The sequence below is a fragment of the Mobula hypostoma genome, chromosome 15 (assembly GCF_963921235.1).
Source record: "Mobula hypostoma chromosome 15, sMobHyp1.1, whole genome shotgun sequence".
In the NCBI taxonomy this organism is placed as follows: domain Eukaryota; kingdom Metazoa; phylum Chordata; class Chondrichthyes; order Myliobatiformes; family Myliobatidae; genus Mobula; species Mobula hypostoma.
In genome coordinates, this window is record NC_086111.1 from 40,100,961 (window position 1) to 40,117,928 (window position 16,968).

General features: G+C 43.0%; 1 protein-coding gene and 1 long non-coding RNA gene across 9 annotated transcripts in view; one reads left to right on the plus strand and one right to left on the minus strand.

Moving 5' to 3' along the window:
• LOC134356788 (microphthalmia-associated transcription factor-like) overlaps positions 1-1,601 on the minus strand; it is a 267,666-nt gene extending 266,065 nt beyond the window's left edge. Inside the window, exon 1 of one of the 8 annotated variants that reach the window (XM_063067924.1) lies at positions 1,244-1,601. In XM_063067924.1, the coding sequence (XP_062923994.1) occupies positions 1,244-1,371 (128 nt within the window). In that variant the 5' untranslated portion in view covers positions 1,372-1,601. Of the gene's footprint in view, positions 1-1,215 lie in introns of all 8 variants that reach the window. The other 7 variants (XM_063067922.1, XM_063067920.1, XM_063067921.1 and 4 more) reach the window with 7 other exon arrangements.
• Positions 1,602-2,037: 436 nt separating this feature from the next.
• Positions 2,038-11,905, plus strand: LOC134357082 (uncharacterized). Its single transcript, XR_010020495.1, has 3 exons — positions 2,038-2,127; positions 8,279-8,438; positions 11,888-11,905. It is a non-coding gene; the product is annotated as an uncharacterized LOC134357082 (long non-coding RNA).
• Positions 11,906-16,968: the final 5,063 nt, after the last annotated feature.

Genomic DNA, 16,968 nt, shown 5'->3' on the forward strand with positions numbered 1-16,968 from the left:
ACATATATTAACCCTTATTCACATCGCGTGCGCTCACCATATGGTTCTACCGTTTGTTCGATCCGACTGAAGGCGAACACAAGATTGTTTAAATTCGAAGATGTTTACACAAGTTTTTTTTATTTGAAACTAATTAGTGCAAATTCTTTATGGTGGCAGGCATTCAAATTCAGAGTAGAACGGTGTAAATTGTACAATAATTTATTAACATCCAAAGTGAGCTCTTAAATGTTTATTAAGTGTCGTGCAATTATTTGACCAGATTTGACCTCCCCTCCTCGTTTAGTTATCACTACGGGATAATAGTGAAATATCACCAGGCGTCCCACCGGTTTTTGAAGCCGATTGGCTCGGATTCTTCCTTTCCAGGGATAAAAAGCGCCCTTGCAAATGACGCCTGTGCAAACACTGAACAACGTAACGCCAAGCGCTTGCAGTAAGCTATCTCCTTCGTTCAACCTACAACTTCGATCCTCGGCTCTATTTTGCAAATGCCCTGCGAGGGAGAGACTTTTTTTAAAAAAAAAATTCTCGCAGCTACGGCGTGCTTTATACGGTACATTTAAACAACCCAGTTACTGCTGGCAAGTTGTTCAAACGTGGGACCATCCCCCGCCTTCACGTTCAGGACAAGTTAAGCAAGCTCGAAGCCGTGTATGGAATGGCTGTGAATCGCCGTCACCCCCACCCGCGACAACAGCGCAGGTCTGAGAGTAAGCGACACGCACCCGGCTGGCACAACATCAAACTCGGGTGAAGACAACCCGCCCCAACTGTTAACCCTTCCCCAACACACTCGCCCCAACCACGCCCCCCCCAGCTCACACAGGCCCCACATCAGCTGCCCCGCCACCGCTGTCACCCTCGCCTCACCCCACAATCTTTCACCCACCCCCCCAGCTCACTCTCATCCTGCTCCCCCTCGTCACTCCTTAAATGTCACCTTGCCATCCCTCTCGGCTACTTCTATCAGCTCCCCTTCCCACAATTTACCCAATCTCAGTCAATCCCTAAACCAGTCCCTCTGAGTCCTTCTCCACTGTCACTTCCACTTACTCCTTAATTCCTTACAGTGAACCCCCACACCTTCATCACCTCCCCTTCCCAGTCTCCCCACCACCACCAACATCTCCAACCCCCTCCAAAGTCCCTGTCACCCAGTCACTCCGCACAATCACCCCCCCCCCACACACACACACACAAACACACACTCACCCGTCACCAATGTCACCCTGACTCCCACCTCCTCATTGCCGGTGCCACTGACCTGCGGCTCAGCGGTTGGCTCTTCAGCTCGTAAAACGTTTTCACCTCTTCATGGAATTCCTCCCCGACATCAAAATCCGGAACGATTCCCGACTCCGACTGCATGAGTCCGGAATGATGGGCAGCGGCTGTATAATAAAAAACTCGGCGCAAATTTCAGGCTACCCCCCCAGAGCGACGGCACCGCAATAAATGTCAACAAGACACAAAGTTCTGCTGAGTGACAGACGCTGTCTCCGCTTCGGAGCCGGAGCTGGAGCTTCGCCACCTCCCCTTGCCTACTCAATGCCGAGCGTGCGCTGGGTCACCGGGAAATGTAGTTCCCGGCCGATTCCAACACATCATCTTCGGCTGCAGCTATGGAAACAAGCTAACTACGAATCCCAGATGCAATCGCGGCGCGCAGACCGTCCCTGGAACATGTGCGGCTGAGTGCCCGGCCGGTAGAGTTTAGATACAGTGAAATGTCAGCAGGTTTTATTGGCTGTTGCTGCAATCACCACAGTAAATTCTACTTTCATTTGTTTGCGCCCTTACGGCCAAAGGGCAACCACTGGAAAATACTGGTTAACACATTAGTAATGTGGGGCATATGCTTAGCCCGACGCCCTGGTATTTCTGTTTATGTCATGTCTTGGTTGTATTATCCAAATGCAAGGATCTAAATCCGGCAGGCTGCTTGTCATTTGAATTTTTCCTGACGCCCCTTTGTTCCTGCATATGTGTTTATTTTTCCCAAAGCACTTTGATGCGTCAGCAAACATATTGTGAGCTCGAGCTGATCTAGCTAAGGGGTTAAAGAAGAAATCCGCATTTTTGTCCTTGTTTCTCCTCCGTTCGAAAATGTAAATTTACAGATTGGTAGGTGAGATTATAAATACCGCGCAGGAAACTGTTACCCCAGGGGGGTATTTTGATTAAAGAAATATACCTGACAGGTTAGAAAGCAACTGTGCGAACTGAACGGAAGAAATTTGGTTCCCAGCCTTAAAGGGCGCAAACGGATCAGTCGCCAATTACAATCAAATCTGTGTGGTATATAATTCTATAAATCCGGTTCCAAAAAGTATCTTTACATTGCGATGTAAAGAAAAAAGATTACTTTCTGGCACTGACTTTCAAGATTACTTTAAATTACCTAAATTTCTAATTACCTCAGTAATTGTTACCTATATTTCTACATTTCATTAAATTGGACATACAGTTTGGTAAGAAATCATTATAATAGTTTTATACTATAAACTTGCCAGATATATGTTGGGTCTACGTTTGGAATTGTATGTCAGAGAATTATGCCAAAAGCTGGTCAGTGTTGCTATGGGACTCTAATGTTTGATCCAATCTACGGAAGAAACACTCATTCAGTTCTGGTTGTAGAGGCACCTGATAACTAAAGGAATTCTGGTTTTCCAAAGTGGAAAATGTGCTGAAGGCAAAGAGACTTGGAGAGCAGCAGGACCAGAAGGCCAAGAATTGGGATTAGCTGTGCTAAGTAATTCCTTCCTACCCTCTCCCCACCTTCTTTATAGGGACTCTGCCCCTTCCCTCTTCAGTCCTGATGAAGGGTTCCGGCCCGAAACATTGTCTGATCGTTTCCACTGATGCTGCCCAACCTGCTGAGTTTCTCAAGCGTGTTGTGAGTGTGTTGCTTTGACCCCAGCATCTGCAGAGTATTTTGTGTTTACTAAGTAATTAGCTTTTGGGTGGAGAGAATGGGTAAGAATGGAGGTGGTGTACAGGAGATGTTGCCTGATAAAAGGACCAGGATAATGGTAGAGGGGTAAGTAGTCATGCACATGTAATCAAGATTGGGGACAAAGATCCTGAAGGACTTCAAATGGAGCATTGAATATTGCATGGTCAGTTGGCCTGGAACAATGGGAATTCAGGAGGACTAGTAATCTGGAACACTGGAGGGTTTGAAAATCTGGAGAATTAGAAGATCCTGGGCCTTGTGAGATGGTTGACAAAAATCAAAACATTGGTGCCTCTTTGGAAGGGGAGGAAATCCAAAGGATTAACAGAAAATATGAGATATTCAGGAGCCTCAGTCAAATGACAAACATCCACAGGGTGAAGGGGATGGTGTCATTCTTTGTGATTGATACACTGGTGGACAAGGATCACCAGTGAATTTTCCAGCCAAATATTGTGAAAGATGCAAAGCATTTGGAAACTTTTGTTAATGTGTTCAACTCTAACTTAATTTTGTTTTCTCACATAACACAGACACAAAAATACAGTTGAATTTCTTGGCCATTATGTCTGCAGAGACATTTGCCTCGTCAATCAGGGCAAGTCTGAAGCTTAGTCCTGGCCTATAAATTACTGCAACCTGCATTGCAGACTAGACACTTAACACTTTTGTATAATATTTGTCTTTTAGTGATTTTAATTCAATTAAATGTAAAGATATTTATAGTATGTTAAAAGAGATAAGAAGAAACGTCCTGCAGGTGTTCTAAGCATTTGTTACAAGGGGGTGCTGGTAGCAGACCCAAATGCAAGACACAGACACTGAAGTACAAGGATCAGGACTAGGATTATCAAGATAGCAAGGTGAGTCAGGGAGAAATGACGCTGGACATTGACACAGGCCCTGGAGGAGACTAGGATTCAGGGCCTGGGCTAGAAACACGGGACCCAGACGTGGAACTAAAAACAAGGAGCCTGGACTACTGACGCGGAACTCCAGAACCAGAGTCTGGACAAGGACCCGGAACCTTGGTCTTGGTTGGGACTTGGAACCTGGGTCTTGATTCGGAGCCGGAACCCAGGTCTAGGCTAGGACTCGGGACTAGGATCTTGGCAAGGACAAAACGTGGCTACAGGACAGGACGAGGAACCTCCAGGGCAGGACGTGGCTCTTGGACTAGGTTTGGGTCAGCTCTTGGACTCAGCTTGGTTAGGCTCCTGGGTATGGGGCCGGGACCCCTCCTTGGGGCGCAGGGCTGGGATGACTGCTGAGGATTTGGATGGGGACGATCCAGCGCAGGACGAGGAATCTCCAGCACAGGACAAGGAATCTCCAGCACCGGGCTGGGCAGGAAAAGAAGCTCAGACTTGGACAGGGCTGGAACACGGCGCCTGGACTTGGTCTCAGAGCACAGGAACACGGAGCCTTGGACGAGCACAAGAACACAGAACACAGAGTCAGGACATCTCCTTGGGAAGCACAGGACGTAGGGCCGGGACTCCTACACAAAACACGGACACTAAACACAGGGATACAAAGAGACAGTTCCGAACTCAACGATAGATAGTTCCTTCTCTTGGTGTGGCAAGGCTCCAGTCTCATTCCAGAGATTGAACTTGACAGCAATACAGACAAGGTTGCAGGCAAAGGTTCAGGAGGAAGGGAAAGGGAACAGTCCAGCGAACAGTCCCTGGTTTGCAGAGGTATTTACGTGCCAGCCCAAAATGAGAATTAGGTGCCTCAATTAAGGCACCCAACAGATCAAGGGAGAAAACAGGAAAACCCAGAACAAGGATAGATGGACCGGACCATGAACTGGAATGCAGACTTCACGGACCGGACCATGACACCATTCATCTGATGCTTTCCGAGAATAATTTCTTCCTGTAAAACCTGACCATCTGCATCTTTTTAATTTCTTTGCAAATGTGGTTGAATGAAACCCAAACATTAAATGGCATAAGAACAGTTTTTTCTAAATAATAAGTAATCCAGATAGAACATTGCTGAGAACCTCACTGCAGTTTATTTTACTTTTCATCTTCGAGACACGTAAATGACTGTGGCTACTATTGAATACATCTACATGGAGCGCTGTCACAGAAAAGCAGCATCCATGTCAAGATCCCCACCATCCAGACCATGCTCTCTTTTCACTGCTGCCATCAGGAAGAAGCCACAGGAGTCTCAGGACGCACACCACCGTGTTCAGGAACAGTTATTACCCCGCAGACATCAGCTCTTGAACCAGTGGAGATAACTTCACTCACACCATCACTGAACTGTTCCCACAACATATGAACTCACTTTCAAGGACTCTTCATCTCATATTTTTAATATTTATTTATTGATTATTCATTTATTATTATTATTTCATTTTTTTCCTTTTGTACTTGCACAGTTCATTGTTTGACCGAGCTGTTGGGTGCAGTCTTTCATTGATCCTAATATGTTTCTTGGATTGAGTATGCCCGCAAGAAAACAAATCTCGGGGTTGATTATGGTGACCTATATGAACCTTTGATAATAAATTTACTTGAACTTTGAACTAGTAAACAGAGCTCTTCAGGTTTGCCCTTTATTTATTTCAACAAGACCCTGACACAGAAACTGGCCATGATAAACCAATATAAATTAATTTAAGTCAATTGAAATTAGCAACAAATACTGTAAATATTTGGGGATCAGAAGTTTATTTATGTAAACAATGCGGTTTTGTTGGGATTTTTAGTTCCCTTTTCAGTCTTTCTGCAAATGAAAATAAAGTGAAGTAAAAAATTACAAACTGCTCATAATTGGCTCTCCAAAAACATCTTAATTATTTCTTCACTGCGGTTCTCAAGGGTACTGGATTGTTAGTATTTCTTGGATGGTATTCTAATATATGACTATAATTTGAAAAGAAAAAAAAACAAGGAAGTATAGATTGGTCGTCTTGACATTTGAGTTCGGGAAATGGATGTTAGGGAATTTCCCACCATTAAAGAAATGGTAACATAGTAAATAAATAAAAAGTAAGTTTAACACTGGGCAAACTCAGTTTGACTTTATAAAGGAAAATTAAAAAGAGCAATTGAATTAAGTGATAATGAGAAGAATAGCTAATGAGGAGCCACAAGTCATAAACATAAGAAATTATGCAGATGCTGGAAATCCAACACACACGAAATGCTGAAGGAACTCAGCAAGTCAGGCAACATCCATGGAAATGAACAAATACAGTAGTCGATATTTTGTACTGAGACCTTTCTTCAGGACTGGAAAGGAAGGGGGAAGATACCAGAATAAAAAGTTGGAGGGGGCCGGTGGTGGGGAAGGAGGATGGCTAAAACCTGTGAGTAGGAAAGGTAAGGGGCTGGAGAGGAAGGAATCTGATAGGACCATAGGAGAAAGAGAAGGAGGAGGGGCACTGGGGGAGGTGATAGGTGGGTGAGAAGAAGTAAAGGCCAGAGTGGGAAATAGAAGGGGGAGTTTAAAAAAAAATTACCAGAAGGAGAAATTGATATTCATGCCATCAGGTTGGAGACTACCCAGATGGTATATAAGCTGTTGCTGCTCCACCCTGAGAGTGGCCTCATCATGGCACAAGAGGAATGACATGTCAGAATGGGAAATAGAGGTTCCGCTGTTAAGGAGTATACTGGAGTTAGTGTATGTAGCAAATATTAATTTCAACAGCAACCTTTCTTCAGATTTGAACGCGGATTGCAGATTGAATTTAAAAAATACAGCTCAGAACAATGGTCTTGGAGCTGCAGGCTGGAGTCAATTGTAGCAAAGAAACACTCCACTTAGTCCTCAGAAGCTTGCATATGCATGAATGCAGCCTAAATCAGTGGGGATTAACATTCATTTTTGGGTCTGGAGTGTGGATATGAAGAAGGAGGTGTTTGAAAACTATTTGTAATTCAACCGAAAACACTGTAGATATGTTGTAACAAGAGAATTGTCCTGCCACTACCTTTGATCTTTAGCATATAAAAATGTTATGTAATATTGGGTCAAGCAGGCCTCTTCTTCCAAGAGTGTCTCGAATATGATGTGTGACGATATCCTGAGTTATTCATTATGGACTGTGCTTTTAAAAAGAGAGAGAGAGCGTGCAGCTGTACAGCACAAACAACTTGTTACTGAGAGAGAGAAGGGCGAACACTGCTTACAGTTTTTTTGGGGTTTCTGCAAGGACACTGCCAGCTTCTGAGTTCCTACAGAGAGAGAAGGGAGGAGCTACTTAATGGACAGCTGGTGTTCAGCACAACAGTATTTAATCCAGCGTAATTGCTTGTTTCACAGGACACGCAGACACACTAAGGTGTGGTGAAGTTACCACTATCCTGTTCAGGTGCCTATGAGTGTGGGACTGAGGATTGATCGTGAGGGATCGATCTGTGATGATCAGTGTGTGAAAGAGCGACCCTGTGGAGTCTACCAGTGTGTCTAACCTTTGCCTGGGTTGGTAGACTATCACTTGAAGACGGCGCTCTTAAATTGGTCAAGTTTGGCTAACTTGGAATTCTCGGAGGACAACAGGAAGATCAACAGCATCAGCTCACCTGAAGAACTAGACACCTCTCTCTCTCTCTCCAACACTACTCAACTCAGTACCACGAACTGAACTGATTTCATTTACCCATCACCGCAAGACTGTATCCATTTACCTCCTAAGCTTGAAGAAGCTTGGCTTTTATATATTTACACACACACACACACACACACACAAATATAAAATCATTGTTAACCTGTTTGATATACTTGAATTTATATTACTGTATTGTGTAGTTACTAATAAATGAGCATTAGTTAACAGCAATACCAGACTCCAAGGTGTTTTCCATTTCTGCTGGTTCTTTAACCCATTATGGGGTACGTGACAGATGTCTGTATCCTCAACACAAAATAATCTGCAGATGCTGGGGTCAAAGCAACACTCACAACACGCTGGAGGAACTCAGCAGGTCGGACAGCATCAGTGGAAAAGATCGGTCGACGTTTCGGGTCGGAACCCTTCGTCAGGACTGTAGGGGGAGGGACCTCCCCACCCCTTTATCTCTCCCCTTACTGGTTTTTCTCCTGGAACCTACCAGCCTTCTCCTTACCACCCTCCCCCCACCTTCTTTATAGGGCCTCTGCCCCTTCCCCCTACAGTCCTGACGAAGGGTTCCGGCCCGAAACGTCGACCAATATATTCCACTGATGTTGCCTGACCTGCTGAGTTCCTCCAGCATGTTGTGAGTGTTTGTCTGTATCCTCATTTTGTTAGAATAAAGGCTTCTAAGTCTATTAGCTTCAGTGTCTGTCCGTTGACTTTGTTCACAGTTACAACACTGCCGTTGGTGCATGGAGTGGAGGTGCTTGACAAGGAAGTCCACCAATTTATGATGGGTCTCACCACTGTGGAGAAGGCTACAGCAGGAGCACCGGACATTGTAAACCTCACCTGGAAGGGCTGTTTAGGGTCCTGAATGGAGGTGAATGGGTATGTAAGGCCCTTTGGCCACTTGTAGAGATAAGTGCTGAGGGGAGATTAGTGGGAAGGGGTAAATGGAAAGGGAATCGTGGAGGGAGCGATCCCAGTGGAAAATGCAGAGGTAAAGGTGTATTTGGTGGTAGGATCCCTTTGAAGATGGTGGACATTGCGGAGAATGAGGTATCGGATGCGAATGCACATGGGTGGTAGGTAAGAACAAGAAGAAGGTATAGAGTCAGTTAAGCATATTATTTGGACTTGCAGATGCCATTTGAAAAGGTGACAAACAAGGTTATGAAACAAAATTAGAGTGCTGAGGGTAAGAAACCGATAGATTAAATATTGGTTATTGATCAGGAAACAGCAAAATGGGATGGAAGACAAAGTTTTTGGAACAGTTTATTCACAATCTATATCAATGATTTGATAAGTGGAGCATACATCATATATCCAGGCTGGGTGACACTGTGAGCTGTGTGGAGTATTCTGAGAAACTTCAGGGAAATAGATTAAGTGAATGGACAGAGACATGGACAATGTAATATAATGTGCAAATATGTGAGATGATATTGGTGAAAAATATATGGAATATGTTTTTTATTCGTGAGAGATTGAAATTGATTGATGTTAATGTTTGAATGGATCTGACTATATAAATTCCGAGAGTTAGTGTACAGGTGTAACAAAGGATTAGTAATGTGTGGTGTATTCCAGGAGGATTGAGTACAAGACTGGATACAATTTTTTTTAATTCTATGGGATCCTGCTATTATGTACTGGCTTAGTCTCCCTACTTAAAGAAAATACACTTGCAATAAAGAGAGTACAGCACACCTTCACCACATTGATTCCTGGCTACTCAGGACAGAGGTGAGAAAACATTTCTTTGTTCAGTAGGTGGTGAACCTTTGGAATTCTCCACCTCGGAGAGCAATGGAGGATTAGACCCTAAGTAAATTCAAGATGAAGTGTGGTAGATGTTTACCGACTCTAGGAATCAAGAGACATTGGTTAGTACAAGAAGGTGGTGTTGGGGTAAAAGATCAGCTGTGATCCCATTGAACTGTGGAGAAAACACAAGGGAAGCCTATCCCTGCTTTTATATCTAATGTTAAGAAGGGACTTGAAGTGAAAGGTATGAGTGCCTAAACGAGGTAGGTCTCTGGACTTGCTGGTAAGTTTTTTTTATCATAACCCTAAAAAAGGCACATTAGAATGTATTAGTTGCTAATTGACTGACTAATTAGTTCATTAACACAGCCAATATAAAAAAGTTAGTGATGAAAGACCGACCATTTTGGAGTAGCCATTGTGTGAATCCGCTAGTGCTGTGGTGGAGTACTGAAGTTTTGGCTCAAGAGGCTTAAACGTGAAGAGCTGGAGGTTCCAATAACATCTCTTTCCTTCTTATTGCAAGGTAGAACAATGGGAATGACAATCAGCACAGGATGTAAGAAATCAGAGAGACCTCCATGCAAGAGGTGCATCTGGCTGCAGCTCCTTACAGACTGTGTGAGGGAACTAGAGCTTGAGCTAGATAAACTAAGGATCATTCAAGAAGCTGGGGGGTGGGGGTGTTGATAGATGGAAGTTACAGGAAGGCAGTCACACCTAGGTTGCAGAATAACATATCAGGAGAGGTAAAAGGGATAGGTAGTCAGTTCAGTGTGCACCTGTGCTATTTCCTCAATTACAAGGATACCACTTGAGATAAACACAAGAGATTCTGCAGAAGCTGCAAATCCACAGCAAAACACACAAAATGCTGGAGGAACTCAGCAGGTCAAGCAGCATCTATGAATATGGATAAACATTTGATGTTTTGGGTTAAGACCCTTCATGAGGACTGGAAAGGAAGGGGGAAGATGCCAGGTTAAAAAGGTTGGAGAGGGGAAGGACATGCTAGAAGGTAAGAGAGTCCAGGTTAGCACACGTTCAAGGAGTCAAGGGGCAGTATAGATCACAGAGGGAAATCAATGACAGAGGTTCTCACTGAGCTCTGGTCAAAGAGAAGATTTAAATTTATTCAGGTTAGGTGAAACCTTGAAGAGAATTTGTAGGAGAGCATAAACACAAGAGATTCTGCAGATTTTGGAAATCCACAGCAACACGCACAGAATGCTGAAGGAACTCAGCAGGTCAGGCAGCATCTGGAAGTGAAGAGGGAAGAAGCCAGAATAAGAAAGTTGGAGGAGGGGGCGGAATGGAAGGAATTATGTTGTAGCTCTCTTAACCTCTAAACTCTAAAAGACGGTGCAGAGGAGGTTTGTCAGGATGCTGCATGGATTAGAGAGCATGTTTTATGAGAAAAGGTTGAGCAAGCTAGCACTTTTCTCTTTGGATGAGAGGCAATGTGAAAGAGGTGTTTAAGATAATGAGAGGCAACAGACAGTGGAAAGCCAATGCCTTTTACCCCATGGTGGCAATGGACAATAGAAGAGGAGATCCATTTGAGGTGAATGGAAGAGAGCTTAGTGCAGATGCCGGGGAAGGTTTTTTCACACAGAGTAGTGGGCGCCTCGAACGCACTGCTGGGGGTAATTGTAAAAGCAAATACAATAGGAATATTTAAAATACTTTTATATAGGCACATGGATGTAAAAAAAGTAGGGTTTATATTGGTTGACACAACATCATAAGCTGAAGGGCCTATACTGTGCTGTTCTAAGCTCTCATTTTTCAGGAGAAAGTGGAAAAACACTAGTACAAAGAGTAAATCCAATCATGAAGGATTCTAAGTGCAGAGAATATAATATAAACTCTGACTCAAAAATGTTGAAGTAGATAACATTTTACCTCTATTTTTAGTTCATAAACGGCTTCTGATGCAGTGTGGAAAAATGTGCGTATTCAGCATAAGGTCACAGAGCTGGAAGTGGCAATGTCAGCAAAAGAAAAGGCATTTCAAAAATAAATATTCTTGTGTTGGTGGGTGATATCCTGTTTCCATTTCTTCAATATTTTTCACAACAAATTAAAATATAATGATAGTACATAAAAATAAATGTAATCACCTCCAAATTAATCAATCGGGTTTCATTTTATGTCTAAACCCGTAATTTAATGCTAATTTATTCTAGGGTAGAGATTGTTTTTCAGATGTAAACATCAAAATGGGAACTAACCTCATTTATAATTTCTTTCATTTTAACAAGGTTTTTGCTTTGCATTTCTGTTCAAATTTATTTGCATATCCCACATTGAAGAATTTGCTTCAACTGGTGTCATCGGACAGGATTTAAGATGTAAATTGAAAAAAAAAATCCCTTAAAATCTGTTCTGTACTCGTGGAATTGCACGGCACAGATGCAGGTCTTTCAGTCCAGCTTGTCCATGCTGACTGTGGTGCCGGCCTACGACAATCTCATTTACCTGTATTAGACCAGCTCCTTCTAAAACCTTCCTATCCAAGTACCTGTCCAAGTGCCTTTTGAATATTGCCCTGGTCACTTTCTCAGTTGGATGTTCCAGTTAACCGCCACTTCCTGTATGAAAAATAAAGATATGGAAGGCGCTGGCGTGGAGGGCTATGAACGACATGAAGGAAATCTGGAAGTCGAACCTGACCAGAGGGCTTAAAAAGAGAATCTTCATAGCAGTCATAGAGTCCATTCTCATGTACGGATGTGAGACGTGGACACTCACCAAGACGATGCAGAAGTCTCTAGATGGTTGCTATACACGAATGCTCCGGATGGCTCTTGACGTGAGTTGGCAACAGCACATGATGAACGTCAAGCTCTATAACAACCTACTGATGCTCACCACTAAAATCGAGGCGAGAAGACTGCAACTAGCAGGGCACTGTCTATGCCACCCCGAGCTACCTGCCAGCCTAGTCATCATATGGGAGCCCAAGCACGGGAGGATGAACCCTGGGCGCCTCCCAAGACTATGGTCAACACGCTCCTAGAAGACAGCGGCGCGGCTAATGTAGATGAACTGAACACACTGATGAGGGAGAGGGAGAAGTGGAGAGTCCGTCGTCGTGCCCGACGCCGGCCCCCTAGGCCTGAGTCGACGTAGTAGTAGTAGCTCTGTTTGAAAAATCCTCCTCCCCAGATCTTAAAAATTCTCCTCCCTCATCTTAAACCTGTGCCGTCAAGTAAAGACTCCCCTGCCCTGGGGTCAAAGACTGACCATCTACCCTAGCTGTACCTAATAATTTTACAAACATCTGTGAGGTCATCCATCAGCCTTGTATGTTCCAGTGAGAATAAACTCAGCCTACTCAATCTCCTTATCACTTTAGCTCTCCAGTCCAAGCAACATCCTGGCGAATCACTCCTGCGCTCCATGGGCAACCATATTCTCCCTATAGTGCAGAAAACAGAACTGTATGCAACACTTCAAATGCATTGGAACCTGAAAGATGTTCCATGCTGGACAAGCCTGAATGACAACATATTATTTAAGTAGGCTGTACACCCATGTTTACATATGTAGTAGAAATTCTACCTTAAAAAGATTGGCAACTTAATTAATGCCACACGTGAACAACCCAATTTCAGATTACTCACTGTACTTTTACCTTCACCAACTCTGAGATTTCCTAGTTATATTGGATTTCAGCAGTCAGTTGATGATGAATTTATGAGAAACACAAGTGAAGGTTCTTAAGATGACTATTAGTTTCCCGGTGCTGAATGAACAAAAGGATTTCAGTTCTCTGTTTGCCTCTTATATATAGCAATTTGTATGCATTTGTGTATCTCTATTCCTAGATCTCTTTCCTTATCTACTCCACTTGGATCCCTAGGAGCAGATGGTTTCACATGGGCCAAATCATTCTTATCTACAAATGGTGAATACCACCACTGATGGCAGAAATCTGAACCGGGGCAACATTCATGGAGGGAGAAACAGGATTAACCTGTCCAGTTACATTATAACTTGCAGAGCAATTATAGGGTTGGAATGCATTGGGTTTGAAGCAAATGGGGAGACAGAGAATGAAAAAGGTGAGAAGAAATAAAGGGAAGATGTCAGCTGAGATGAAAGACACATTTATATTGAAATTCATTTATCAATTACACACATGTTCGGTGATTATTACTGTTCATTTAATTACAGTTAAAATAATGTTACTAACTTTTGTGAAAATGTATTATCCCTAGGACTATGTAAATGATCAATAATAAATCTGATACCTACAATCAGCAATATTTGTGAAGTCATGATAAAGCTGAGAACAAGAATTTGTCAGGGCTATTAACCCATGGTGTTTTAATCACCATCATATAGGAACATACTTGTATGATAAAAGTGAAAGTATTACCTTGAACTAGTCCTAAATAAAAATAGAAAATGCTGACTCTACTCACCAGGTGGCCTTCTAAGTGTTGGAGTATTTTCTATTGTTATAGAACCATATAGTGTAGAAACAGGTGTTCAGCCCAGCAACTCCATGTTGACCATAATGCACCCATTACACGAATCCCAATTCCATTTTATGTTGCTTACATCTCATCGACTATCTCCCAGATTCAAGTGTATTCCAATCACCTACTAACTGGCATATCGTTGGAAACTAGAGAATCTAGAGGGAACCCACAGGGTTGTGGCTGAAGGATGGTTGTAGTTGGGAGCTGAATGTCCAAGGTTACACATTGTATCGGAGGGATAGGAAGGTAGACAGAGGGGGTGGTGTGGCTCTGCTGGTAAAAAATTGCATCAAATCAGTAGAAAGATCTGACATAGGATCGGAAAATGTTGAATCCTTGTGGGTTGAGTTAAGAAACTGCAAAAGTAAAAGGACCTTGATGGCAGTTATATTCAGGCCTCCCAACTGTAGCTGGGATGTGGACCACAGAATAAAATGGGAAATAGAAAAGGCATATCAAAAGGGCAATATTATGAAAGTCGTGGGAGATTTCAACATGCAGGTCGATTGAGAAAATTAGGTTGGTAATGGATCTCAAGTGAGTGAGTTTGTTGAATGCCTTTTTAGAGCAGTTTGTTGTTGAGCCTACTACAGGATCAGCTATACTGGATTGTTATGTAATGAACCAGAGGTGATCAGGGAGCTTAAGGTTAAAAAAAAACAACTTTAGGCAGTAGTGATCACAATATGATTGAGTTCAATTTGAAATTTGATAGGGAGAAAGTAAAGTCTGACATAGCCGTGTTTCAGTGGAGTAAACGAAATTACAGTGCTATGAGAGAGGAGTTGGCCAAAGTAAATTGGAAGGAGATGCTGACAGGGATGACAGTGGAGCAGCACTGGCATGAGTTTCTGGGGAAAATGAGATAGGTGCAGGATAGATGAATTCCAAAAACAAAGAAATACTCAAATGGCAAAATAGTTCAACCGTGGCTGACGAGAGAGGTCAAAGCTAATGTAAAAGCAAAGGAAAGGGCATACAACAAAGCAAAAATTAGTGGGAAGAGAGAGGATTGGGAAGCATTTAAAAACCTGCAGAGAGCAACTAAAAGAATCATTTGGAGGGAAAAAGTGAAATATGAAAGCTAGCAAACAATATCAAAGTGGGTAGTAAAAGTTTCTTCAAGTATGTAAAAATAAAAGAGAGATGAGAGTGAATATAGGACCGCTAGAAAATGAGGCTGTAGAAATAATAACTGGGGACAAAGAGATGGCAGATGAACTAAATGAATTTTTTGCATCAGTGTTTACAGTGGAAGACACTAGCAGTGTCCTAGATGTTGAAGGATGTGAGGGATGAGAGGTGAGTGCAGTTACTATTACAAGGAAGAAGGTGCTCAAAAAGCTGAAGGAGTACATAAGTCACCTGGACCAGATGAACTACACTAGGGCTCTGAAAGATGTGGTAGTAGAGATTGTGGAAGCATTAATAATGATCTTTCAAAAATCATTGGACTCTGGCATGGTGCCAGAGGACTGGAAAATTGCAAATATCGCTCCACTCTTTAAAAAAGGAGGGAAGCAGCAGAAAGGTAATTATAGGCTAGTTAGCCTGACCTCAGTGGTTGGGAAGATGTTGGAATCAATTGTTACGGATGAGGTTATGGAATACTTGGTGACACAGGACAAGGTAGGACAAAGTCAGCATGGTGTTCTTAAGGGAAAATCTTGTCTGATGAAACTGTTGGAATTCTTTGAGGAGATTACAAGTAGGATAGGTAAAGAGGATGCAGTGGATGTTGTAAAGTTGGATTTTCAAAAGGCCTTTGACAAGATGCCACACATGAGGCTGTTTACCAAGTTAAGAGCCCATGGTATTACTGTTTAGCATGGCTGTTTACCATAGTTATTAGCATGGTTAGTGCATTGGCTGATTGGTAAGAGGCAGTAAGCGGGAATAAAAGGATGCTTTTCCGGTTGGCTGCCAGTGACTAGTGGTGTTCTGCAGGGGTTGGTGTTGGGGTCACTTCTTTTTATGCTGTATATCAATAATTTAGATGATGGAATAGATGGCTTTGTTGCCAAGTTTGCAGATGATATAAAGATTGGTGGAGGGGCAGGTAGTGTTGAGGAAACAGGTAGGCTGCAGAAGGACTCAGACAGATTAGGAGAATGGGCAAGAAGGTGGCAAATGAAATACAATGTTGGAAAATGCATGGTCATGCACTTCAGCAGGAGAAATAAATGTTCAGAATATTTTCTAAATGGGGAGAAAATCCAAAAATCTGAGATGCAAAGGGATTTGGGAATCCTTGTGCAGAACACCCTAAAGGCTAACTTGCAGGTTGAGTTGTGGTGAAGAAAGCAAATGTACTGTTAGCATTCATTTCAAGAGATCTAGAATGCAAGAGCAGGAATGTGATGCTGAGGCTTTAAAAGGGACTGGTGAGGCCTCACCTTGAGCATTCTGAACAGTTTTGGGCTCATCATCTAAGAAAAGATGTGCTGGCCTTGGAGAGGGTTCAGAAGAGGTTCACAAGGATGATTCCAGGAATGAAAAGATTATCATACAAGGAACATTTGATAGCTCTGGGTCTGTACTCACTGGAATTTAGAAGGATGAGGAGGGATCTCATTGAAATCTTGAGGAAACCCACAGGATTGTAGGGTGAATGAACACTGGAAGTCAGGATTGAATCTTGGTCACTGGCAGTTTGAGGCAGTGCCACCAATATGTCACCCATTACCCAGCATACAACAGTAATGTCTGATGAGGCCAGTCAGGTCTCAGGATTGCCAAGAGTTTTGTACCTGTACAAGAGGACTAAAAACCTTGTTATGGTTTGGAGGCTTGTGTGCCTCAATGACCTGGAGAGCTATGTTGGCTGGAGACAGGGCTTTATGCTTTGGCTCTTGGTAGGATCACTCATGCCAAACAGATCAAACTAAGCATGGTCCATTGATCCTCCAGGTTCAGGGGTTCATCTCAGGGCTAAAATCTCTGACTGGTCAAACGAAATTGTCGTGGAAACAGTAAAGAAGAATCCTTCTACACCTGTGTCCAACAGTATTCCGGAGTCTCCACCCAGGACTTGCATGACTGACAGTAAACTGAGAGGAAGCTACTGACACAATGAAGGAAGCTGTGAGCGCTGTCAGAGACAGAGGGCCTTCACTGGTGGTGCAAAGGGCAAAAGAAGACATACAACTAGCAAC